Consider the following 27,326-nt stretch of genomic DNA (forward strand, 5'->3'; position numbering starts at 1 on the left):
ACGACGTCCAGGGACTCTCCTGAGTCTAGTCTTCTTGTTACCCAGTCAAAGAAGCTTATTAGATTGGACTGGCATGACCTACCCTTGGTGAATCCATGTTGGCTGGGATCCCGGAGATTTCCCTCGTTCAGGATCGTATCTAATTTATACTTAATTAGTGTTTCCATGAGTTTGCACACTATTGAGGTGAGGCTTACCGGTATATTTGTCTATTTTTGTATGGTTGTTACTGAGGTGACAGTGCATAGAGTCATCTGCTTTGACCTCTTTGAAAAACCCTGAAATAGGAATGATAATTAACATTTTCTATGCGTACAGTGTGCTTTGTGGTTTTTTTTTAATTTTATTGTTGGTAGATCATTTTGACTTGGTCATTTTAAAAGTAGCTTGCAAGCCCAAAAAGTGTGGACACCCCTGCTCTAGAACATCGCTCCTTAGTTTTATCAAGTGGTGCAGTGAGGGGCCAGCACTTTACATCTTATCACCTCATTCTTTCTTTTTTCTCCTCATGTACAGCACGGTTCTTTATTCTAAGCAGCTCTGGCACTAACAGTACTACGGGTGCCTTATGCTACTTTCACTACCACTTGCAGTCAGGTTCGGCATTTTATCATGGTTTTGGTTTTTTATTTAGTTTTTCACCAGTATTTATTTATTAAAGCAGCCTTTTTTAACAGCCCGATGCCCCTCCCCTATCAGTGTGCATTCAATCCACTGCCGACACTGTTTTGGCGCCTCTTTCAACAGATCAAACATCATTGCCCCACTGTCACGTGTTCACATTTATTCTGCGTACGAGTTTATCTCATCAGTGCAGAGACCTTTTCGGTAAGTCCATTTTACTCTCCCTTTTTTACTTTCCTGAGTGCTGTGGTTTTATTCTTTGGTTTTAATAGAAGCTCATTTGAACAATAATTTAGATCTTTCCCAGGTTTCACTTTTCATCTACCCGGTCTTTTCTGGTTTCCTTTCTATAGTTTGCTTTTCGTCTGGAGTCTTTTGAGTTTAGAATTACATTTTATGACATATTTTTGTGGTTATAATTGTATGACATGTCTAATTCGGTCAAGTTATCCATTCTTTTTATTATTTTTTGTCCCCTCATACAGTGGCAGACCGCCCCGGGTGCCAGCCTTAGAGGGGTACACAGCTGGCTGGATCCAGAACTTCCGAGCTGCTCTAAATGGCACCTGCACCTCAGCGCGGCTGCCGTACTTATTCCGAAGCATAGTCGGCAGCCACACTGAAGTGCAGGAAGGTCCTGCGATGACTGCATTTGCCGCCTCTGCCTCCGGAAGACGTAAGTGGCGTCGGAAGGGGTGGACTGGCAGCTGCAGTCATTGCGGAACCTTGCCACAACTCCCTATGTCTGCCGGCCCACCCCCTCCAACATCACTTACATCTTCCAGAGGCAGAAGCAACAGAAGCAGTCATCATGGGACCTTGCTGGTTTGGAGGGAGAGAGGAGCATAGAAGGGTGTTAGAGGGAGAAAAAGGGGGTCAGGGTGGTATGGAATGGTGGTGGAGGGAGAGAAAGGGGGCAGATGCTGATGGAATTGGTGTGCAGGGAAAGGAGAGAGAGACTTAAGGGAGAAGGATACTGGATGGAATTGGGTTGGAGGGAAAGAAAGGGGGCAGATGCTGATGGAAGTGGGGGGAAGGGAGAGGAGAGAGTGAAATGCCAGACCATGGGCGTGAGGGAAGGGAAGAACAGGAGAGCGATGCCAGACCATTGGAGGAGGGAAGGGAAGAAGATGGATGCCAGAATAATAGGGGTGAAGGGAGAGATGGAAGGGGAATACAAGGAGAGAAGATGCCATATAGAAGGGGCAGAGGGTAGACAGTGGATGAAAGGAAGAGAGTGACAAGACTATGAGAAAAGCAGAAACCAGAGAAGACAATGTAGAAAAAAATTCTATTTATTTTTTTTGCTTTAGGGGAGATGCATCGCTGTTTCTGTGGTATTGCATTGTATACAGAGTCCAGCTTCATGGTGGTTCAATTTAACTTTGTCTACGTTTTTCTATTTTATCCCCCCTTTTACAAAACTGTAGAGGGTTTTTTTTAGCACCGGCCATGGTGGTAATTGCTCAGAATTCTATGAGAGTCTGAGCTGTTACCACCATGGCTAAAATCCACATTATAGTTTTGTAAAAGGGAGAGGGGTTAGTTGTGATTACATATTCCATACTAGGCGAAGGTGTTTTCTGTGTTCTGTGTGTTCGAAAGACATGGTTTTCAGTTAGTATTCACTGTGTAGGATTGATCTGTACTAGTCTGGCTTGTTTAGTTTTACAATGGGTGTATTGATGTACTCCTCACTGCAGTATGTAAGATGCTGCCTTTTCCTAGGTACACTCTTGTGATGTGTGGATTGTTACTAAAAATCATGTGTTTCATACAGATGGGGGGGGTGTCAAAAAATGATGGGCCTCGAGTGTCACATATGCTAAGTACACCACTGCCTTCATAGTTTATATCTAATCCACAAACCTGCTTTTAGGACCTACAGGGTATGTATCCCTCTGATTCATGACAATTTCACTTCTCATGTTATCTTATCCATTCATTTTATTATACAACTGCTCAGATAAGCATCAGTCTTTGACGTGATTGGACCTTGAAAACTAATGGCAACAGTGTTCTCCCCAGAAATTTTTTCCAGCCATGAAAACTATTTGCTGCATTTAGTATGCCACAAAAAACATTTGCTCTATTTAGTGTGCCGGAGTTAAAAAAGTTTGAGAGACGCTGCTCTATACCATTTGAAAGAGGGCAAATATCTAATTATTCACTTCTAAAATTGCATACTTCTTAAATTTAATAAAAAATTATGGAACAAGTGTCAAACCTTAAGGAAGGCAGTCATACTGAGCATTGGAAAATAACTAATAATAATTAACTAATACAAATAGTACACATTTAGGGCTCTTTTTACTAAGCTGCGCTAGCAGTTTTACCACGCGTTTAGCTCACGCAGAATTGCCGCACGTGCTAAACACTAATACCAGCATTGAGCTGGCGTTAGTTCTAGCCGTGTAGCGCGGCAATTCTGCATGCGCTAAAAATGCTATTGCAGCTTAGTAAAAGGAGCCCTTAATTTTCCCCACCACCAAATTTCCCCGTCCCGCCCCACACGGCTACTTTTTCATGCCACCCGGCTGGAAAAAATTTCTGGGGAGAACACTGAAGGGTATGTGGAGGGAGGCGGGAGGCTGGGTAAAAGTTTTTTGAGTCGACCAGGACAGGCAAGAGGGGGACAAGGTGCATAGCCTGGTAGGGAGGGAGGAGGGCTGTGTGCAGAGGCTGGCAGGGCAGGGAGGGAAGAGGGCTGGGGGCAGAGCTGGGCAGGGGAGGAAGTGAGGGAGTGGGGCCGTGCAGAACCGGGCAGGGCACTTGAATATTAAATCCCTGGTTTATATTCGTGTCAACCTTTTTTCTTCTTTAGGGGGGGGGGTAAAGAGTTACCTCGGTTTATATTCGGGTTGGCTTATATTTGAGTATATACGTTAGATATCAACAAAATCAGTTTCTTTCTATGTATACTTAACTATTGGTCTAAGTATAAGTATTTGTTAAGCATTAAGAGATATATTTTAACAAACGACTTTTCTTTGACTTTATTAGCAATACTTGTTGAAAAATGAGCAAAATCAGGAAGAAATGGTACTTCATTTCCTTTTGGAACTCTCTATTCAATGTGGCGTCTCATTTCCAATTTCTCCAATTGGAACTTCTTTCCATTTTGCATCTCGTAGTTCTCTCCATGCAATTGATGATGATTTGGCAATGGATGTTAAAACTGCGTGGGATGATGTAAGGTTGCATCTTCGACGTTTCTTAGTAGACAGACTTCATAGTTCTCTTGGGCCTGGTAATGACCAGCTCAAAATTCAGTCCAGAACTCAGTGCTTACAACATCTATTGTTTCTTTATCCTGAATCAGAAGTGTTAACCAAGTACCAAAATATTCAGAATAAGTTTGTTATGGATCTTTTAAACAACTGTGTTCTTGCTGACTCTGGAGAAATAAACTTTGAAAAAATAGTGGATGGATACCAAAGTTTTGTCCCCTCACTGTGCAATATGATAAAAGAGGATTTGTTGATATTCAGTGGGATTATAGATACTCCTTTGGCTTTAAAGTTCATAAATGAGACTTTCCTGAAAACCTTCACAGACCAGATGGCAACTCATTTGAAAAGAGTTTGTGAACCATGTTTCAAAGAAAACACTCTACATTCTATCACAGCAAACAAAAACCAGAAGAAAGGTACTGTGCATTTTTATTTTGAATGCATTTTAGATAAATATTTTAAAATGTCAGACTTTCTGAATTGTATACAGTACAACAGCTTGTTAGTTTCATGATAACAAAGATATGAAGTTAAACAGAACTGAAGTTCTTTTATCACATGTATAAAAAGTGCAGTTTGTCTCTAAACATTAGGGATATAATTGTAGAAATATTTAGCAGGACAGGAAGTTCATAAAGATGATATGCAGATAATTTTACTAATTTTACTAAGTTGCAGATAATTTTACTAAGTTGCAGCAAAAGTGGCCTTAATATGTACTCTTACTTGGGTTTTGTTGTGTGCTAAGGCTTTTTATACCGCCACTGTTAAATGGCTGATTCTTCTATTTTTTTGTATTAATAGCAGTGTAAATGTTGCCATTGGTGCCAGCCATTTTTAAAAAATTACTACATGAGCACTTAATATAGATATTCTAACTAGTTAGCACAGGAACGTCTGCTCTCTACCCCCTCAAATATATTTTGAAATGTTTTAGAGTGCATGGTTAGCACATACATTTTGTAGTTATCTGAGGATGCCTGAGCATGTCCCATGTTAGTCCATTTTTAAGCGTATGTTGGTTCCTAACACAGCTTAGTAAGAGATCTTCTTGGCTATACATCTTTTATGCATATTTTCAACCCAACTGTTTGTTCATGTCTGAATGCCAGCAAGGAGGTGTGTCAACCCCTCGGTGTGCCAATTCATTAAGAACATAAGAGCATAAGAATTGCTGCTGCTGGGTCAATCCAGTGGTCCATCATGCCCAGCAGTCTGCTCACGCGGTGGCCCTCTGGTCAAAGACCAGCGCTCTAACTGAGACTAGCCCTACCAGCGTACGCTCTTGTTTACCAAGAACTTGTCTAACTTTGTCTTGAATCCCTGGAGGGTATTTTCCCCTATGACAGATTCCGGAAAAGCGTTCCAGTTTTCTACCACTCTCTGGGTGAAGAAGAACTTCCTTATGTTCGTACGGAATCTATCCCCTTTCAACTTTAGTGAGTGCCCTCTCATTCACCCTATCTTGGAGAGGGTGAACAACCTGTCCTTATCTACTAAGTCTATCCCCTTTAGTACCTTGAATGTTTCGATCATGTCCCCTCTCAATCTCCTCTGTTCAAGGGAGAAGAGGCCCAGTTTCTCTAATCTTTTGCTGTATCTTAACCATCCTAGTCGCTCTTCTCTGGACCCTTTCGAGTAGTATCGTGTCCTTCTTCATGTACGGTGACCAGTGCTGGACGCAGTACTCCAGGTGAGGGCGCATCATGGCCTGGTACAGCGGCATGATAACCTTCTCCGATCTCTTCATGATCCCCTTCTTTATCATTCCTAGCATTCTGTTCACCCTTTTTGCCGCCATTGCACATTGTGTGGATGGCTTCATCGACTTGTCGATCAGAACTCCCAAGTCTCTTTCCTGTTCTAGTGCTGTTATTTGTAGTTATTTTATATTGGTTGTCCTCTGAAATTTGAATAGGTTGGGGAGGTGTGGCGTGAGAAAGCAATTTAGGAAAGTGAGGGAGAGACAGGAGGATAATCTAGTAACAGTTCCCATAATTTAGGATTTAGCAATAGGAACATAAGAATAGCCTTACTGGGTCAGACTAGTGAGGCTATTCTTATGTTCTTATTGCTAAACTCTAAATTATGGGAACAGTTACCAGATTATCCTCCTGTCTCTCTCTCCCTTTCCTATATTGCTTTCTCACACGTACCCTACCAATGGTCCATTAAGCCTAGTAGACCGTTCTCACAGTGACCAATCCAGGTCTCTAGTACCTGGCCAAAACCCAAGGAGTAGCAATATTCCATTCTACCGATCCAGGGCAAGGAGTGTCTGCCTCCATGTTTTTCTCAATAACAGACTATGGACTTTTCCTCCAGGAAATTGTCTAAACCTTTCTTAAAACCAGCTACACTATCTGCTCTTACCACAACCTCTGGCAATGCGTTTCAGAGCTTAACTATTCTCTGAGTGAAAAATATTTCCTCCTATTGATTTTAAAAGTATTTCCCTGTAACTTCATCAAGTGTCCCCTAGTCTTTGTAATTTTTGACGGAGTGAAAAATCAATTTACTTTTACCCATTCTACTCCATTCGGGATTTTGTAGACTTCAATCATATCTCCCCTCAGCTGTCTCCCTAAATTAGATTGTAAGCTCTTCCATAGGCAGTGGAACGGGGGGAAGGATCAAAAGCTCCACCCCAGACCCATCCAAGCTCCGCACCAGACTCCGTCCCCCATAATAAGAGTACACGTCTCCCTCCGTATCCACGGAGGTTAGGGGGCAAATATTTAAATAACCGCGAATAATATTCAGGCCAGCTCTGACCCACCCCCTGTTTCCCTCCAGCATCCCTTAAGCCTTACCTGGTGGTCTAGCGCAGTGTTCTTCAACCGCCGGTCCATGGACCAATGATCAATGCGGCAGTCATCTTCAGTCGGCTCCTTCTTCTTCACTACCGCAGTACACAAAGCCACGGGCAGCAGCTCCTACAGGCGTCCTGCGCCTGAACCGGAAGCCTTCTCTCTGATGTCGCAACGTCAGAGGGAAAGCTTCCAGATGAGGTGCGGGACATGCGAGGAGCCGCTGCCTACGAGAATGCCTACAATTTCATCAGCAGCAGCATCCACACACTTGGGGACTATGAGGGAGCTCCTAAAATGCGCTGAGAATGTCATTAAAGCAACTGGGATGCATGTGAAGACCATAGCACTGGAGGTACAAAACTTTGCAGTGACTACATCAGGGGCCTGGAGGAGCACAGGTACAGGCTCCTGAAGCACTTGGAAGAGCTGAAATTCCAGAAAGAGACTGCACTGCACTTGCAAAAGTTGCAGCTGGAGCACTGCGGCAATGAGGAAGAAGGAGCCGGCATGAAGATAACACCAGGGGCGGCATAAAATGGCTAGGGGGGAGCAGGCCAGAAGGAGGGAAGGAAACAACAAAGGTAGGGGGAATGATTTTGTTTTTGAATTTAGTGATTGAATTGTGTCTGAGAATTTACCTCTGCTGTCTGTATTTTGCACTTTTCAGGAAGAAATGCATTTGTTTCTTTTTCTCTGGGGTTGTACTGCATGCAGAGTCTTGCATCTTGGGGTTTGATTGTATATATTAGTACTTTTAGTTTTTGGTTCCGTATTTGCATAGGGGTTATCTGTGTTCTGGTAGGAATGAATGTTGAAAAGCATACAGTCTAGTTTAATTTTGTGGTTAACCGGTCCACAAAATAATTCTTTTTATTTCCGCCGGTCCATAGGTGTATAAAGGTTGAAGAATACTGGTCTAGCGGGTTTTCAGGACTACAGGAGCTCATGGCAGCCATTTCCTATGAGTGATCTGTATGGGGCAGGAGCGTAGGAAGATTGCTCCTGCTCCGAAAACCCGCTAGACCACCAAGTAAGGCTTAATGGGGGTCTAAGAGGGCTTAAAAATAGCCCGAAAAATGAAACGGATCTTAAAAAAAAAAAAATTGCGAATAACTGAATCTGCGGATTCGGAGGGAGAAGTGTACTTGTAAATGACATTTCTTCCATTCATTTTTCTTATACTGTACACACAATATAATCTTATTAACAACTAGTTTTTTAGCCCGTTACTTTAACGGGTGCTAGAATAGATGTGTAGACTTAGGCATTTCTTTCTTTCTTTCTGCCCCCTATCTGTCTGTCTTTTTTTCTTTCTTTCTTTCTCTCTGCTCCCTGTCTGTCTTCCCTTCTCCCTTACTTTTACCTCCTCTCCTGTCCAGCAGCACCCCTTCCCTGCTCCCCTTGTCCAGCAGTAGCCCTTCTCCATTCCTTTTATCTCCCCCTGTCCAGTAGTACCCCTTCTCCCTTACCTGCTCACTGTCCAGCATCCACTAGGCCAGGCAGCCTTGGGGCTTTTGCTAGGCCGGCCTGCCTCGCATTATCAAAGTGGTCCAGCCTAGCAAATGCCCCGCAGCTGCTGCCGCTGCTGGTCCAGGGGTAAAAAGGAGAGGCGGCGTCAGAATTCAGCCGGCGTCGGAGATCGGGGCAGGAACGTTGCTGAGGAAACTGCCGCACGCATTGCAAACCGCCGAAGGCTTCTGCGCATGTGGGGACACAGAGCCACGGATCAGGGATCATGGCCGCACGGAGTTTCAACTGCACATGCGCACCCTGGGTTTTATTATAGCGGATACATAATGGTAAACACAAAATTAAACTACACAAAGCACAGTCATTTTTCCCTCCCCACCCCTGCACAGCATTTCTTCCTCTCTCCTCCACCCCTATATGCAATGTCTCCCTTTCTTTCACTGTCCACCATCTCTCTCTCTCTCATTCCCTCTCTTGCTGCAAAAGGAGTAGGGGGAGAGAGAGAGAGTGAGGGATCTAGGGTGCCTTTCTCCCACTCCCTTTACTGCCATATCCAACATTTCTCCCTCCCTTATCCTCCGAACTGTGTGCAACATTTTGTGCCCCTGCCCACCAACCCCGTGTCCATTTCTCCTATCATCCCTCTCCAGCACCATGCCATATCTTTTCCTCCATTCCCTCCACCACCATCCATGCCCAACATTCCTCCCTCTTGCATCCCTTTCCATCTGTCCCACTGTTCCCTCTCCACCACAACCAATATTTCTCTCTTTCAACCTCACTCCTCTCCCACCACCATGTCCAACAATTCTCTCCCTCCCAACAATTCTCCTCTTTCTTTCTTTCCCCATATACACCATCTCTTTTTCTCTCACACCCATGTTCAACAATTTTCACTTTCTATTCCCTCCCCCACTTCAGCATCTTTCCCTCCCTCCATTCTATGTCTCAAGGTCATGCCCCCTCCCTCCCTCCCGTATCCCAAGTTTGTGCCCCTTCTCTACCTTCTGTGTCCCAACACGTTCCCTTCTCTCCATTCTGTACCCCAAGTTCATGCCTCTCCCTCCTTCTTAATAAGTTCACACTCCCTTCCTTGTCTCAGTGCACCCTTCCCCTCCCTTCTGTGTCCCAATACACCCCTCTCCCTCTATCCCTCCCTTTTGTGACCCAACACACCTCTCTCCCTCACTCCCTTGTCCCAAGTTCATGCCCTCTCCCAAGGGTGTGTACCTATGTTCTGGCAAGCTCTAAGACATCTACTCACTCATCTATGGGGGTGGAGGGATGCAGTCGGCAACCAATAAAGCCCCAGGGATCAACAGTGGTGCCAATCAACCTGCTCTCAGCCTCAAGAACATCCGCAGACCACAAGGGACAAGCAATGCTTCAAAGAGAACAGCCCCCAAGCTAGCTCAAATGTTAGTGCAGGCTGGTCAGGTAGGTGTCCTGAAACAGGGTGCCCCCCCCCCCGAGATACCGCTGAGAACATCTGTGTCTCTGCCAAATCACTTCTGCTCCAGGAACCCTGAGCTGCTACTAGGCTCCAGAAAGCTTCTAAAAGTGGTAAAATAATAATAAAACCCCTAAAATAAAAACTGAAGAACAGATTAGAGAAAAAAATTATACCTTCAACTCATGTATAGAAGGATGAACTGGGGAGCATAAAACAGTGTCAGAGGAGGAAGATCTAAAAACCTTTGACTTTTTAAATGTCTGCTTTCTTAATCTAGGGTAAATACCATTTGTAGTGTGTATTTGTTAACTATATAAAAAATAAATAAATAAATAACATCCCTTAACAGTTGTTATTGATTCTAGCATTTACTAATATAGTTAAATGCCATTTCTAAAATAGAACAGATGCAGATGCTGACAAAAAGGTAAACAATTGTTGCATGGCTTGGTGCCATATTTTGAGCTCATATATTAAACGCCAAGTGAAGCACATTTCCCCTATGAATTGCATTTATTGCCACTTCATTTCTTATATATTCTGTCTCTCTAGCATTGTATCTAGCACTAAACTGTTTTCCAGTCTTTCACTGACCCCTGAGGCCTAGTGCTATCTCACACAGCCATTAGTGAAGGGAATTGCATGTGTCTGACACGGCCTAAAGCCAATTATTAGATACTTTCTTCGGAATGATATCCAATTCTGTTGGGAATGAGCAATCATGAAATAATTTACCTCCAGATTTAATTTTTCCTGTACAAATTAGTTGTAGCCAGAGTTGGTTGTACACAGCTGCCTGTGAAATATCTTGGGCTTATCAAGATAATGTTTGAAATGATAAACAAGGAAGAGGAGGGAGATTGAATAGGTTTGGGAATCCTGATTTTAAAAGGCATTGACAAGTTTATCAAATATATCAATCACATGCATTACCTACTGACTGAAAATGACAGACCCATAAAAAAACCACCAGAAAAAAACATTTGAAATTTTCATAAAATCTTTTTGCCTTTCAGCTCCTGTTTGACAAAATCCTAAGACTCCTATGGAACAAAGTTTTAAAAAAGGCTTGATGTTTGGACAGAAACTATATGGAAAAATTATGTTCTTACTTGCTAATTTTCTTTTCTTTAGACACAGCAAATGAATCCAGAGTCTAATAGGATAGCTCACATTTACAAGTAGGTGGAGACAGAGAACTGATTTACAGGTGCTCCTCTTGGATGGAACCTTTCAAGCATCTTGGATGAACCTTTCAAGCATCAGGAACTATGAAACATCACCAGTAAGAAAAAAATTTCTTTCCCATAAACAATGCCCAATTGAACAACACCTAATATAACTACCAACCATAACACAAAACCGGAGCCCCCGGAGAGGCAACCAACAACAGATATCCAGAAAAGGTGGGGCTCTGGATTCATTTGCTGTGTCTAAAGGAAAGAAAATTAGCAAGTAAAAACAAATTTTTCCTTCCTTAGCAACAGCAGCAGAGGAATCTAGATACTAGTTGGACGTAGCAAAGCAATCCTCAATCTGGGTGGGAAGCAAATGCTTCCTCAATGACCAAAATTCCAAAAGAAGTCTCCGCCCACACAGTCACATTCAACCGGTAATGTTTGGAAAATGTGTTTGAGGATGACCATGTCGCAGCTCTACAAATCTCCTCCAAGGAGAAACCCATAAACTCGGCCCATGAAGTAGCCACCGCTCGGGTCGAATGAACACGGAGATTCACTGGCAACTGCTTCCCCGCCACCAAGTAAGTAGAAGCAATAGCCTCTCTGACCCAATGGGCAAATGACGCCTTGGACGCCACCATACCCCGTTGCGCCCAGAGAATAAAGCAAAGAGGTAATCCGATTGTCTAAAGTCATCAGTAACTTGAAGATAGTGCAGAAGCATCCTAAGCACATCGAGCAAACGCAAGAAATAGAAGTGCACTCCACAGTCCTCCTCCCGGAAGGAAGAAAGAGAGACTGGTTGATATGAAAGGAAGGTATCTTAGGAAGAAAGGAAGGTACCGTCAGAACCGAGACTCCAGAATCCGTGAAGTGCAAAAATGGATCTCTGTAGGACAACGCCTGCAATACCGACACCCATCAAGCTGAAGCCATGGGCACCAGAAATACTGTCTTCAGGATCACATCCTTGAGTGTCGAATGGAGCCTTTTGCAAACTCCCAAGCACTAACTTGAGACTCCAGTCTGGACAGGGCCTCTTCAAAGGTGGACGAATGCATTGTACCCTCTTCAGTAACCGGACCACATCTGGCTGAGAAGCTAGGGAAGAGTGTGACACTGTGCCTCTGCAACAAGCAATGACAGCCACTTGGGCCCTAAGGGAATTAAATGCCATCCCTTTAGCTACGCCATCCTGTAAGAAAGAGCGAATGTGAGACAAGGAAGCCTGAAAAGGAGAAAACACCCTGTTGACCACACCAAGAATCGAAAACTCTCCAGACCTTGGCATAAGCTGCAGACGTAGATCTCTTTTTTATTTGGAGAAGAGTAGAAATAACCCGTTCGGAATATCCCTTATGCCTCAGCCATGACCTATCAAGAGCCAGGCCATAAGACCAAAGCAAGAGGAATCTTCCATCTGTATCAGGCCATGGGTGAGCAAGTCCGGCGTTACCAGAAACCGTAACAGATCACCCATTGATAGCCCCATCAGATCCGCATACCACGGATGGAGTGGCCAATCCTGGGAAGTGGCCAATCCTGAGAAGCGAGCAATGTGATGCAACACCCTGCCTATCATCGGCCAGGGGGAAAAACATACAGAAGCTGTCGTGGAGGCCACACAAGAGCCAACGCATCTCCCCCCTCAGAATTAGTCTCCCTATGCCTGCTGAAGAACTGAGGAAGTTTGGCATTGCATGTTGAGGCCATGAGATCTACCTCTGGGAGACCCAATCTCTGAACAATGAGCTTGAACGTCTCTTGGGACAGTTCCCATTCTCTGGGATCGAGCATGTTTCTGCTGAGAAAGTCCACTTGAATGTTTACCTTTTTTGCAATGTGAGCAACCGACAGAAGAGGAAGATGCAACTCTGCCCAAAGAAGAAGAATCCTTGCTTCTTGTGCTAGCTGAGGGCTCTTTGTGACCCCCTACCTGTTGATATGTGCCACTACCATGACACTGCCTGAAAGAACCTGGGTTGGCCTGCCCTGTATCAGTGCCCAAAACGCTAACAGAGCAAGCTGGATCACTCTCAATTCCAGAAGGTGGAGTCCGCTGAGGACTGAAGGCATTGAGCCCCCATCCCAACAGGCTGGCATCCATGGTCACCACTATCCAGTCCGGGGTCCCAAGTGGCATACCCCTGAACAGACTGGAATTGCTCAGCCACCAATCCATGCTGAGAGATGCCAGAGGAGTCCACCTCAGATGACAATTGTAGTCCTGAGAAACCGGTGACCACTGGGGGATAGAAGAGATTACTGAACTGGCTGCATGCAAAATTACAAATGATCCTTGAGCTGCACTGTACCCACACTCACAGCATGCAACAATAACGTCATCTACAACACTGGTGTTACTAAAGCTTCAGCTATCTTTTGCCATTTGCACACACAGACCATACAGATTCATCCAGCATTGACCTCAGTTTCCCCAATACTGGAGTTAGCAAATCTTCTTGCTTTTTGTGAAACACAGACTGTAGAAGTCTATCAGCCTCGGTTTCCACTACTCTTACTAAAGATAACTCCTCAACAGTCATGTTATATTTTTTGTCCTCTTTCTATTTAGAAATTATCTGTATCTATCCAATGAATTTTTTAAAATTCAATTGCCATTTTTGACTCTACCATCTCTCCTGGAAGGGTGTTCTTGTACCCTCTCTCTGTAAAAGTATTTAATAGCGCTACTACTAAATCTCCCTCCCTGCAGGTTCCATTCAAGTTCTCTAGTTCTACCACCCCTACGTCTCTGAAAGAGGTTTGTTTGATTATTACCGTATTTTCATGCATATAACGCGCACGTTATACACGATTTTACAAACCGAGCATAACCATGAGCGTTATATGTGTGAGCGCGTTGTACAATTTTTTTTTACATAGTTCCCCCCCCCCCCCGACGTCTGATTCATCACAGTACAGGGGTTCAAGGAAGGTTTAGATAGATTCCTAAAGGATAAGGGGATTGAGGGGTACAGATAAAAGCAGAGGTAGATTATAGAGATGGTAAAGAAACCACTTCAGAGGTCATAGACCTGATGGGCCGCCGCGAGAGCGGACCGTTGGGCGCGATGGACCTCTGGTCTGACCCAGCGGAGGCAACTCTTATGTTCTTATGTTCTTATCCCCCAGCCCTGAAAGCCTGATGCCCCACCCTGAAGGACCACTCGCACCCCCACCCTGAAGGACCACTTGCACCCCCCCGACGTCCGATTCATCCCCCAGCCCCCCCCCCCCGCACGGAGAAGCAGCCTACCATTGGTTCCCGATGCCAGTGAGCCCTGCTGCTTCCTCTGCCGGCGGTCCTGCCCCTTCTCTGAGCCCTGCGCTGCTTCCTCTGCCGCGGTCCCGCCCTATCTCTGACGTCGGAGAAAGGACGGGACCGCGGCAGAGGAAGCAGCGCAGGGCTCAGGGAAGGGGTGGGACCGCCGGCAAAAGAAGCAGCAGGACTCACTGGCATCGGGAACCAACGGTAGGCTGCTTCTCCGTGCGGGGGGGCTGGGGGATGAATCGGACGTCAGAGGTGTGCGAGTGGTCCTTCAGGGTGGGGGTGCGAGCGGTCCCTCAGGGTGGGGGGGCCAGCGGTCCTTCAGGGTGGGGGGGCCAGCTTTCTTTCAGGGTGGGGCATCAGGCTTTCAGGGTGGGGACAGGACTTCAAGGGGTACAGGCAGACCTTTAAGGGGGGACAGGACTTCAAGGGGGACAGGCAGAGTCGGGGCAGAGGGCAGGGCGTCGAGAGGAGAGTCGGGACGTCAAGGCAGGAGCAGGGTGGCGATTCAGGGCAGAGCTGCGAGAGGAGCGTCGGGGCAGAGGGCAGGGTGGCGAGAGGAGAGGCGGGACGTCAAGGCAGAAGCAGGGCCGCGATTTGGGGCAGAGCTGCGAGAGGAGAGGCGGGACGGCAGAAGGAGGTTTTAATTCAAGGAGCAGCATGCGCGGTATACGCGTGTGCGCGCTATATATTAATTTGTTTACATAAATTTCGGTTTCCCGCGCGCTATACCCGTGTGCGTGTTTTACACGGGTGCGCGGTATATGCGTGAAAATACGGTAATACCTTTCAAGTACTTAAATATCTGTATCATATCACCTCCCTCTCTTTTTTCTCTAGCATATAGATATTCAAGTTCTACAGTCTCTTCACATATTCAAGTCCAACAGTATCTTCTCCTACGCATCTTATGGCACAAACCCTGTCCCATTTTTGTTGTTTTCCTCTAAACAACCTCAAGTCTTTTTACTGTATATACTTGAATATAAACCAAGATTTATGGACCAAAAAAATGGCCCAGAAATAGGGGTCTCTGTTTATATTCGAGCCTCCTTTTGATGATGGTGCTTTTTTTCCTCCCCTCCCCCACCCAATGACCAACACTGTTATCTTCCACCCCCCTCAATGTCCGGCACTGCTATCCTCCATCTTCTCCGATGACCAGCACTGTTATTCGCCACCCCACTCCAATGACTGACACTGCTATCCTCCACTACCTACAATCTCCTTCCCCAGACCAACATGGCAGTTACAGTTCTAGTACGCAAGAAGCCGACACTACTGCTATCCCCCCCCCCCATGACCGGCATTTCTATCCTCTACTACCGGCAATCCTCTGCCCCTGCCCAACATCGCACTTACGGTTCTAGTTTTCAGGAAGCTGCTGATTCTTCTTGCTGGGCTAGAAGGGGTGTTGAGCATCTGCGCATGCTCAAGGACTGCTGGTTCCCGCACTCTCTGGGATTCTCAAGAGAATCCAGCAAGCCTTGAGCATACACAAATGCTCAAGGCCCCGCATCAGCTCTACACAGTGCATTGGCGTCCACTTCCTGAGCAGAACTGTAAGTGTGATGTCAATCTGGGGCAGGGGGAGCGAGAAGTGGAGATTAGAAGTTCCTAATCCTGTTTTACAATGCTGCCTGTGGCCTTCTCTGTACTGTTTGTGTGCTGTGTTCCACCCCCCTCTGTAGCAAGTTCCTGCTTCTGCTTAAGCAGAATGCAGCAAAGGAACTGTGCAGAAGAGGCCATGGGCAACACAAGAGGATCGCTGCTGCGCTGGTAACCTCCTTGTAATTTTTGTGGTGAGGGGGGGTGCTTCAGAATCGGATGGGGAGAGCATTTGGTGGAACCAGGGAGGAGGGAGGGAGAAAAAAGGGACAGATGCTGAATGAGAGGGGCAGAGAGTAGAGTAACAGGAGGCACATGTATGGAGGGGAGGGGAAGGGAAGAGGAAAGGGAAAGGATATGGTGCACATGGATGGACTGAAGTGGAAGAGGAGGGAAGAGATGATGCACATGGATTGAAGTAGGAGGGAAGAGATGGTGTGCATGGACAGAGGGAAGTGGGAGTGAAGAGAGGGATGGAGAAGAGGGTAAGAGTTGGAGAGATCTGTGATAGAGGCAGAAAAATGGAAGAAAACTGAATATGAAAATCAGTGCCAAAGATGGATGTAGTGCAAAAAGTGAAGAGGAGGAAAGAAACAGTAAAGGCCTTGGAAACAGAGTTAAGAGCACAGATGGAACAAGATGATCAGAAAAATAAAATCGCCAGATAACAAAGGTAGGGAAAATGTTTTTTATCTAATCTAATCTAATTTCCATTTTATATACAGGTTCATTCCAGCAAGGACTTGAGCCGGTTAACAAAGATTTAAAAGAATATAATATAAAACAATAATGAAGGTAATAGAAAAATTTTCAATAAATTAGGTCAGTCCTCAGTTAAGAATCTCTGAAAGAGATAAGTTTTCAGATTTTTCCTAAAAAGTGATAGAGATAATGACATTCTGATAATCGAGGGAAGATTATTCCAAACTTTTACCAAGGAATAGCAGTGTTCTCCCCAGAATTTTTTTCCAGCTGGGTAGCATGAAAAAGTAGACGGGTGGGGCGGGATGCGGAAATGTGGTGGTTAGAGTTGGGTCATTAAATCTAGTGGCGTACCTAGTATATTTGACAGCCAGTACAGATCACTTTTTAACAACCGCCTCCTCAATATAAAAAAAGTTATTTTTAGTAATAATCCATGAGTCACACAATAAAGATGCACCTAGGAAAAGGCAGCATCTTAAACACTGCAGTGAGCACTAGAACACCAACAAACACATTGTAAAACTAAACAAGCCAGATCCTGTACAGTCAATGCTAAAAGAAAACCATGTCCTTTTCATACATACTTGCCCAATATGGAATAATCACAAACTAAAAATAGAAATATGTAGACAAAAAACCTGAACTGCCAAGAAACCAGACTCTACATACAATGCAACACCACAGAAACTGTCCCCTAATACTGTGCAAAATATAAAGACAGTAGATGTAAAATTGAAAAAGGTGATATATAACAATCACCACTTTACAAATTAACAAATATAAATAAAACAAATAACGAGAAATAAGAAAATACCATTTTATTGGACTAATCTATTTTTCAATTAGGTTTCAGAGGCCAAATGTTTCTTCTAAAGAGTACAGTATACTGCTGTTATGGTATCCTGTCCTGACCTGAGCAAAGGGGTTTAGTCCAGAAAAAACTGCCTTATTTCCATTTCCTATTTATAAACTTCTATCAATACAGTTACAATACTATTTGATTCTAAGTAAAGCAACAAAAAAATTATTTCTACCTTTTGTCGTTTCTGCTTTAATCATCTTCTCTTTGCTCTCTTCTTTCTATTCAGCAACATCTGCCCTCTATCTTTGCCCCTTCCACCCAGCCTCTGCCCTCTCTCTCTACCCCTTCCATCCACTGTTCACTCTCTCTCTCTTCCATATGGCATCTTCCCTCTTTCTATGTCCCTTCAATAAACTGTATATCCTGTACCCCTTCTCTCCTTTGTACATGATTCATTTCAGCTTCACCCCCTCCCCCTCTCTTCTCCTTTCCGTCCTTTCTTCCCACTCAACCCCATGATTTGGCATGTCTATCCCCTTCCCTCCCCCCATGTCCTGGCATCTCTCTCCTCTCCTTCCATCTCCTCCTCCCCTCCATTATCTGGCATCTCCTCTATCCCTTTCTTTCCTTCCCTCCTTCCTGCCTTTCCCATGGTCTGGCATCCGTCTCCTAACCCCCCCCCCCCATGCCCTGACATCACTCGCTCCCCCCTCTGTGGTGTGGTATTTCCTTTCCCTCCCTCCCATGGTTTTGGCATCTCTTTTTTCCTCTCTCTCCCTTTCTTGGTCTTCCTTCTCCCTCCTTCCCTCTCTCCCCCCAATTGGGTGCAGCAGCAGCAGCATTTCCCTTCTCCCTCCCCTGTCTCACACACCTGTCAGCAGTGCAGCATTCAAAATTTGCTACAGGCTAAGGCGGAAGATAGGGCAACGAGGGAGTCGAAGGGAGGGAAGGAAGTTTACAACTTGCTGCTCTTGCTTGCTTCGGGTCTTGCCTTCGTGGCTCTATCATTCTTTGGCTTTTTCTTTTGTAAAAATCTGGAATGATCTTACTACAGAAATTAGACTTTTCCCTTCTCTGATAATCTTTCAGAAAACTTTAAAGACCTAGCTATTTCAGAATGCTTTAAATGATAAATAAAGGATTGCAATTAATGACTTTCTTGTCCAATTATTTGCTTTCCTGTCCTTTCAATAACTTTATGTGAACTGATCGAGCCCCATAGTCAGAATGACCCGAAATACAAGACTAAGAATTGGATTGGATTGGAATACATGATTTTTTTTTTCTGGTGACATGCCAGGCCTGGTAGTTTCTAGCCTGCAATATAGGGCTACTTCACCTCATTACCAACCGATTCAAGGAAAAGTACAAGAGAAGCCAACATCATAAACAAAATATAATGAGGGTAAGCAGCAAAAACACAGTGTATAACAGTCTAATAAATTAATGTACCTATGGGACTTAGAAGATACAGCGATTAAAACGTGACAAACACATTAGAGGCCATATCCTGTTATTGGCTTATTTATTTGAATTTATGCGCGGTTATAGCAAGTATAAATCAGACATAAGGCAATAAACATTGATTGCAGCAAAAATATTAATTTAACAGTAGGCATTATGGCATCATACTACTCTATTTACAAGGTCAACGCAGTACACATTAAAATATTTTAATGGACTGGGGGGTAAGCGATGGTGGAAAATACATAAAACCTATGCAATGGCTTTTGGAAAATCAAAACTCCTTTTCATGAAATACAAAAGCAGAAACGGTAATGGAAAAAAAACTACACTGCAGCCTTTCAAAAGGACTTTTTTTTATTGTTTATTTTTCTTTTATTCAAGTTGGGTTTGTTCAAAGTGGTACTGCAATCCTATGTGTCAGCTTTAAAGTATGCCCTTACCATTTCTCTATCAGTTAGCCGTTCGCTCAACAGATCAGAGGCGAAACCAAGCTAACTTATATTGGGGGGGGGGGGATTTGCTTCCAATAGGGCAGAAAAAAATGAGTCAGATGCCCTCCCTCAGCCACTGTGCCTCACGGTGAGCCATATCGCTTGGCCAGGGTTCCTGCCGTTACCTTTTGTAACCTCAGCCATGCAAACCAACTTAGGGGGCCCATAGGAGTGGGTTGCATGGGCATGCTGCCGACAGCAGGAGGGTACCAGCGGCAGAGAGGAGCGCCATGATCGTATTTATGTCTTCCAAAAATTAATTTGGCTGCAGTGTTCTGAATAAGTTGTAGCCTCTTCAGATTAAATTTGGTTAATCTGATATACAGGCAATTTGCATAATCCAGATGTGTCAAAATAATCCCTTGAACCAAAACCACAAAATGATTTTGATGAAAAATACCTCAAACTCTCCTCAGTATCCGTAAACTAAAATAGCACTTTTTAGATGAATTGTTAATTTGATTAAAGATAAAGAAGAATCTAAAATAAAACCAAGGATTCTAGATGAAAATTCAATTGTTAAGGAGTCTCCTGATTTCAATGCTATATTTTCAATTTAGTGATTGAAATATGTCAATTTTGATAATTGACATCTGTTGTTTTTATATTTGGATTGTTCAGGTAGAAATGCATTTCTTTCTGTTTTTCTTGTGGTGTACTGTATGCAGAGTCTGGCTTAATAGGGTTTCATTTGTGTACAATAGTACTTTTACTTTATAGGTTTGTATTTGAAGATAGTTTTTTCTGTTTTTTGCATGTGTGGCTGAGGCCAGGTGTTCTGATGAGGATAGAAGTCCAGAAACTTTGGGCTAGATGCACTAAAGTCAGTTAATAATATCGACTTGATCACTGTTGGCCAATTCTCTGGCTGATTGTGGAACAGCGATTGATGCACTACCAAGTTTGCATGCAAATGATTTGCACAGAGGTAAAAATCATTTGCTTGCAAACTCTGACAAATCAATCGCTCAATGAGCGATCAACACATGTGAAGATCCCTAACAGCAGTGACAGGGGAAACAGTCTCCTGTCACTGCTGTTAGGGCTTCTTTTTTTTTAATGGCACAGATTTTGTGCATTTGTTACATATGCACAATCTGCCCCATTAAAAAGAAAAAAGCTCCCACGTGCTGATGTCAGGGAAGACATGAAGTCTGCAAATCAAGATGAGCAAGCTTCATCCAAAGCAAGGCAAATCATAGGTTGCATACGCAGGAGTTTCGTCAGCCGAAAACCTGAAGTCATTATGCCACTGTATAGATCCATGGTGAGACCGCACCTGGAGTACTGTGTGCAATTTTGGAAGCCACATTACCGCAAAGATGTGCTGAGACTGGAATCGATCCAGAAATGGCCACCAGGATGGTCTCGGGACTCAAGGAGCTCCCATACGAGGAGCGGTTAGGGAAGTTGCAGCTCTACTCACTCGAGGAACGTAAAGAGAGGGGAGATATGATCGAGACATTCAAGTACCTCACAGGTCGCATCGAGGTGAAAGAGGATATCTTCTTTTTCAAGGGTCCCGCGGCAACAAGGGGCATCAGTGGAAAATCAGGGGCGGGAAACTGCACGGTGACACTAGGAAGTTCTTCTTCACCGAAAGGGTGGTTGATCGCTGGAATAGTCTTCCACTTCAGGTTATTGAGGCAAGAAGCGTGCCAGATTTTAAGGCCAAATGGGACAAACATGTGGGATCTATCCGCAAAGATAGGGAGGATCATTGGAGTGGGCAGACTTGATGGGCCGTGGCCCTTATCTGCCGTCTATTTCTATGTTTCTATGTTTCTATGATGTCCCTTCCCATATGTTACACATGCACAATCTGCCCCATTAAAAAGCAAAAAGCTCCCCTGTGTTAATGGCCCTTCCCACATGTTACACATGTACAATATGCCCCATTAAAAAGAAAAAAGCTCCCCTGTGCTGATGGCCCTCCCCACATGAACCGGCACCACAACCCCTCCATGGTAGCGAAAATGGCAGGAGGGATGCCTACTCCCTCCTGCCTGGCTGAATACCCCCGTGCCATGCCCCACCTGGTCCTGGTCATCCACACCACTGACCCCACAAACCATCCCCTCCCCCTTCCCTCCCCCCCAAAAAAAAAAAGGCAGGAGGGATGTCCACTCCCTCCTGCCGCTGGATACTCCCCGAACCCCCTGTTTCTTTGCTAGACGTTGGGGCTGGAGGGAACCATGTCCTTCTATCTCCAAGCCCTACCTATGGAAAATGATGGGCCTTCTCTCTGGTGTACCACGTGATGCACGGGAAGAAGCCTAAGGCCCTGATTGGCTCAGACACCTAAGGCCCTCCCACACATGCAACATATCTATGCCATTGGAAAAAAAAAGAAAAAAACAGGCAGGTCTGTCGGTAACACAACTAGACCTGGTGTTTTCTTCTGATAGTTAAAACCCCTGTTTTTATTTTAGCATAGCCAAGTGATATTAGTGCATCAATCACATGGCTACTTTGCATGGGGTTTTGGCCGGATCAGAAAATGGGCGTTCAAGGGGAAACACACACAATGAGCTATTTTATGCATTGGGTTGGTAAAAGTGATCATCACTAAAGCTGTGAAAACAGGTTTAGCGACAATTGCTGACTTAAGTGCATCTAGCCCTATGGTTGGTGTCATGACTCCAAGTAGGAAGATATTTGTCAGCTCACCTTCAATTATTTTGGGACTCAAAACAGCCCCATCTAAAAAAATTAGTAATTATTTATGGCATGATCCCTGACAAATGACACTCACATACCCAAATTTCTATTCTCGGGAAAAAAAGATTACCTCGGTTTATATTCGGATCGGTTTATATTCAAGTATATACGCTATGTCTTTGAAGTGATATGGTCTCCAGAATTGACACAATACACCAATTGGAGCATCAGCACCTCCTTTCTTCTGCTGGTTATGCATCTCTCTATGCAGCCTAGCATTCTTTAGGAAACAGCCACCTCCTCCCTATACTGTTTTTCTGCCTTGAGATCTTCAGACACTGTAACCCCAAGGTCTCTTTTAGATTTCTACACCTCAAGTCCATCACTTTGGTGGGAATGACTTCCAGAGTTCATCAGCTTTCATTAAGCACCCCTACCTACTAGTTTAAATGCCTAGAAATTGTTGCCTGGCCGTCTCCGCTAAGAACAATGCGATGACCCACCACCAGGTGGCACTAAATACTAGGCCTGCCTCTCAATAGGGAGAAGGCCCTACCGGCAGTGCTGGCTAGTGCTGCCGAATCAGGAAAAAAAAATTTCGATTCGATTCAGTTCAGCCTATTGAATTGGTTTTTTGATTCAATTCGATTTTCCTGCCCTATTGGGTGTTTTTTTTCAAACATCCTGGTGGATTTATTTTATAGCCTCTTCACCCCCTTTTCCTTCTCCTAACCACACTGGCACTGTGGTGTAAACAGAATAAACAAACAAAAAAGACTTTTCCTCTCTCTGTTAAATCCTAGCTCACGTTTGCAGTCTAACACCAGCTCTGGCAGGATACACGTTTCAAATCTGACATATTGTAATCACAAAACAGAAAATAAAATTAGTTTTTCTACCTTTTGTTGTCTGGTCATTATTCAAATCTTGTTGGTCCCAGGCTCTGGTTGTCTTCTGATAATTTGCTTGCCAGGGTCTCCTTCTTTCTTCTTTCTCCGTGCTAACCATCAATCTGCCATCTCTGTCCTCCCCTTCCGTTTCCCTTCCCTCCCCTCCCCAGGAGGTCTGGCATCTTTCCTTTTTTTTATCTCCCTCCACAGATCCACCTTTTCTTAACTATTCTTTCATCCAGCATCTCCCCCTCCTTCTCCACCACCCCAGGGTCAACCATCTCTCCCTTTCTTTTCCCAACTACTCTCCTATCCAGTATCTCTATCCCTCCTCCACACCATCCCTTGTGTCCAACTTCTCTCCCTTTCTGTTCCTTCCCTCCCTAAATCCCATTTTCCATCATCCCTCTTCCTCTCCTCTATTTTCAGACCCATTATTTCTTCCCCCCCAAAGTCCGGCATATGCACGTATCTTTGAACCCCCTCCCTCCCTCCATGTACTTCTACACCAGGGACCCCCTCCCCTGGTCTGCTCCCTCGAAGGCCTGCGCCTCCCCCTAAAGGCCTGTACCCCACCCCTAAAGGCCTGCACCATACCCCTAAAGGCCTTCACCCCACCCCTAAAGGCCTGCCTGTCCCCCTGAAGGCCTGTGCCACCATCCCTGAAGGTCTGTTTTCCCCTTGAAGGCCTGCCCCCCCCCTTGAAGGCCTGCATCCCCCAAAGGCCTGCCTGCCTGTCCCCCCTGAAGGCCTGTCCCACCCCTACCCTGAAGGCCAGCCTGCCTGTCCCCCCCCTTTGAAGGTCTGCCCCCCTAAAGGCCTGCACCTCCCCCTGAAGGCCTGTATGTCCCCCTCTGAAGGCCTACAACTCACCCCTGAATGCCTGCCTGTCTCCTCTGAAGGTCTTTACCCCCACAAGAAGGCGCACCCCTCCCTGAAGGACTGCACCCCCCTTCCCCCGGAAGGCCTGTGCTATCCGTCTTCCCCACTGGCCTCCCGGAATCCATTTTCCTAATTTCAGCAGCCTGTAATAAGATTGCTGGCGCTAGCGATCTTTGCAAGCTGCCGTACGGCTTCGGAGCTCTCCTCTCTCTGCCACGGTCCCACCCCTTCTCTGATGTCAGAGGAGGGGCGGGACCGCAGTAGAGAGAAGACACTCCAAAGCCGTATGGCAGCTTACAAAGATCGCTAGCGCCAGCGATCTTATTGCAGGCTGCTGAAATTAGGAAAATGGATTCAGGGAGGCCAGTGAGGAAGATGGACAGCAAAGCAGCGGGAGGCCAGCAGGTAAGCTACTTCCCGACTGACCTTCCCCACTCGCCCTCTAAAGCAGGAACGGCAGGTCAGCAAGAGGCAGCGCTGCCGCTCCAGCTTTAGGGGGGAGGGTCAGTCAATGAATCGGGAGGCTGATTTTTTTTGTCCTGGTAAATCGATTCGAATCGATTCACCCAAAGTGAATCGGTGAATCGATTCGAATCGGGCAGCACTAGTGCTGGCTAATAAGATTTGCCAAAGCACCTTTACAGATCACCCAGAAAAACTCACAGAAGTCACTAAGGCAAGGTTTTAATTGTTGAAAACAAAAGCAGACTTTTATTATGCAGCGTTTGCAAAACAAGCAAGTTTTCCAGCAAGACAAAATCTCCAAAACAGAGCAAAAAGGTATAACAGAAAATATGCAGTGCACAAGAATAAAATAATGCAGCACTTGAAACAAACACTAAAACAATAGGCAGGTACGGATAATGGCTGCCTTCTTGCATTCAGTGGATCTTTGGTTTTCTTCAGCCTGGTTGGATGTCACGCCCAGACTCTACTTAGGCCTTGTTTCCAGGATATCAGGAGTCTCAAAAGAGAGGAGAAAAATAACCTTGAGTAAGTTCCCAAATACAAACACCACTTCACTGGTTCATTTATCAGCACTGCTACATAAGTATTGCTTAGTTAAGTCCACACAGTGTGTAGGGTGCAGCATAGGTTTCACAATTTAGTAAAGTCTTTCAATTAGTCCCAGCCAAAAAGAAGAAAGAAAGAAAACATCCATGAAACAAAACACTGTTCATAGTCTAAAGCACGCGAAGACAAAGGCGCGCTGACAACTGAGCGCAGGACTTCATCGCGCCGAAGAAAAAACGTATTTTAAAGGGCTCCGATGGGGGGTGTTGGTGGGGAACCCCCCCCACTTCACTTAATAGAGATCACGCTGGCATTGTAGGGGGTTTGGGGGGTTGTAACCCCCCTCATTATACTGGAAACTTCACGTTTTCCCTGTTTTTTAGGGAAAAAGTTAAGTTTTCAGTATAATGTGGGGGGTTTATACCCCCCAACATGGCAGCATGAGGCAGCGTGATCCCTATTAAGTAGAGGGGGGGGTTCCCCCCCACATACCCCCACACCCCCCGTCAGAGCCCTTTAAAATACGGGTTTTCTTCGGCGCGATTAAGCCCTGCACTCAGTTGTCTGTGCTCGGTTGTCGGCGCGCCTTTGTCCTCGCGCGCTTTAGACCCGTCACCCAAAACACAGTTAAAGATGATTGTTCTCAGATGAGAGAAATAAAGGTTTCCTGCGCTATTACTTTGCCATGAGGCAATCAAAAAGAGAAAAAGAATCCCTTCTCCAAGAAAAGAAAAAACAATAAGCAGGGTAATGTCCATATCTTCGTTCACACTTCCATACATTCCTCAGGAGTAGACCAGGTTGACTGAGTGGGGAGTCCAGTTTCCTCCAGTTCCATTAACTCCTCACCAGGACTGGATCTGGGCTGAGCTCTAGTCTGTTCCACCTTCTGGTCCGCTTCTCTGACACCTTCTGCTGGACTGGTTTCTATCCACCTTCCTGAGCCTCTCCTTTCCCTGTCTGAGGCACTGGCTTATATTGTGGCAAGCCACGCCCCAGGCTCTGAAGTATGAGAATGGGCCAGTACTGCCTTTGGCTCCCCCTTTGGCCATAATGAAAATAGCGGTCAGGGAACATATGATGCATAAAGGCAGTTTTAAAAGGTTTTATTCTTTGCCTGAAATAGGCCCCTTTTGCAGAGCCGCTTCTCTCATTCTGCACAGAGCTGGCCTCTAAGGTTTCTGTACTGGGATAGGCAGCCTCATAGCTAGGGAAATTCCTCTGATGGAATTTACTACCACCTGAAATCTTGTTCTCCCTGCTTTTACAATGGGGCAAGTTGGAAGCAGTGCCGGACTTGCCACAAAATGTATTGCCTCTATTTCTTCCTAAATGAAGATGTTTTAATGCTTCTTCATTTTCAGTTTTTGGCAGTTGTTAATAATGACTCCTAAAACTGTTGATAAATAATGATAATAATTTATAAGAATATCAAGATATTCTGCAAGTGCTTACCCTGGTATGATTCAAATTATTAAGTCAATTCATTTATATTGTGCATATGTCATCAAACCCAAATTAAGTGAGAAGATTTCATTTAATCTATATGTATAGACTATGGGGCTCATAATAAAAAAAAAAAACAACAAACGTCTACAAAGTGGCCTAAATGGGTACTTGGACGATCAACAAGCCTGATTGTCCGAGTACCCATAACCAAAGCTGGTTTTAGACATATCTAAAACCAGCTTAGGCCTTTCCCCTGCCTCTAAACACATAGAGCGAAAAAAGGCATTTTTAGAGGAGGGGAAAGGGCGGGAGGTGGGCCGACCTAGACATAGTCGTACAGCAGGTATAACCAAAACTTAAAACAGGCTTCCTAGTCGGTACATATATGTTTTGACTTAGACCAAGTCAAAACAGGTATAAGTGCCGAAAAAGGGGCCGCTGAGCTGATCGTGGCTGCCGCGATGAGCTCAGCGGCCCCGGCAACCTGCCCACCCCTCACCGCAACCACCGCAGCAGGAGAGATTGGGCAACTCCCCTGCCACGATGGTGATGGGCCACCGTGCCACTTCAGGGTGAGGATCGCGATCCTCACACCGAAGTGCCACAGTTCGAGGGGGGGGGGCTTGCGATCGCCATCGTGGCAGGAGAGATGCCCAATCACTCCTGCCGCAATACCCCTGATCGGATCGGGCAGAAGAGAGGCCAACCTCTCATGCCCTGGTGACCCAAGCCCCCCCCCAACGTGATTGGGGCAGGAGGGTTCCCAGGCCCTCCTGCCCTAGTGCCCACCCCACCCCGCTGGTCCATTATGGGCAGGAGGGATCCCAACCCCTCCTGCCCCGACAGAACCCCACCCCGCCGATTCGATATGGACAGGAGGGAGCCCAACCCCTCCTGCCCAGGCGACCCCCTGCCCCCCACCCCAACTAAGATATGGGCAGGAGGGATCCCAAGCCCTTCTGCCCACGATGCACTCCCTCCATGAATGTCCCCTGAACTCCTGAGCGGCCCCCTGAAACCTCCCCACCCACCCGCCAACCCCGCAACAGCCCCCACTGACCCCGTGAAACCCCACCCCACCCTCGAGACCCCCTTTTTTACTTTAAAGAAGTTGTATAGATGGACAGGTCTCAAGCCCGTCTGCCCGGCAGGCCCGCCATCCGCAGAATGGCAGGCCTTAGGGCCTGATTGAGTCAGTGCCTAAAGCCCTGTGCACAGGAGGGGCCTTAATTGCCTGGGCCAACTGGAATTGTCCCAGTTGCCTTAGGCCCCTTCTGTGGGTGGGGCTGCCCATGTGTCTAAGGCCCTGCCA

At 45.6% G+C, this 27,326-nt stretch overlaps 1 protein-coding gene across 8 annotated transcripts in view; it reads left to right on the plus strand.

Moving 5' to 3' along the window:
* KIAA0825 (KIAA0825 ortholog) overlaps window positions 1-27,326 on the plus strand; it is a 500,428-nt gene that overhangs the window by 35,959 nt on the left and 437,143 nt on the right. For all 8 annotated transcript variants that reach the window (XM_033917989.1, XM_033917815.1, XM_033918166.1 and 5 more), the window contains one exon: window positions 3,628-4,273. In XM_033917989.1, coding sequence (XP_033773880.1) covers window positions 3,628-4,273 — 646 coding nt within the window. The remainder of the gene's footprint in view (window positions 1-3,627; window positions 4,274-27,326) is intronic.

Source organism: Geotrypetes seraphini, chromosome 1 (assembly GCF_902459505.1).
Source record: "Geotrypetes seraphini chromosome 1, aGeoSer1.1, whole genome shotgun sequence".
Lineage (NCBI taxonomy): Eukaryota > Metazoa > Chordata > Amphibia > Gymnophiona > Dermophiidae > Geotrypetes > Geotrypetes seraphini.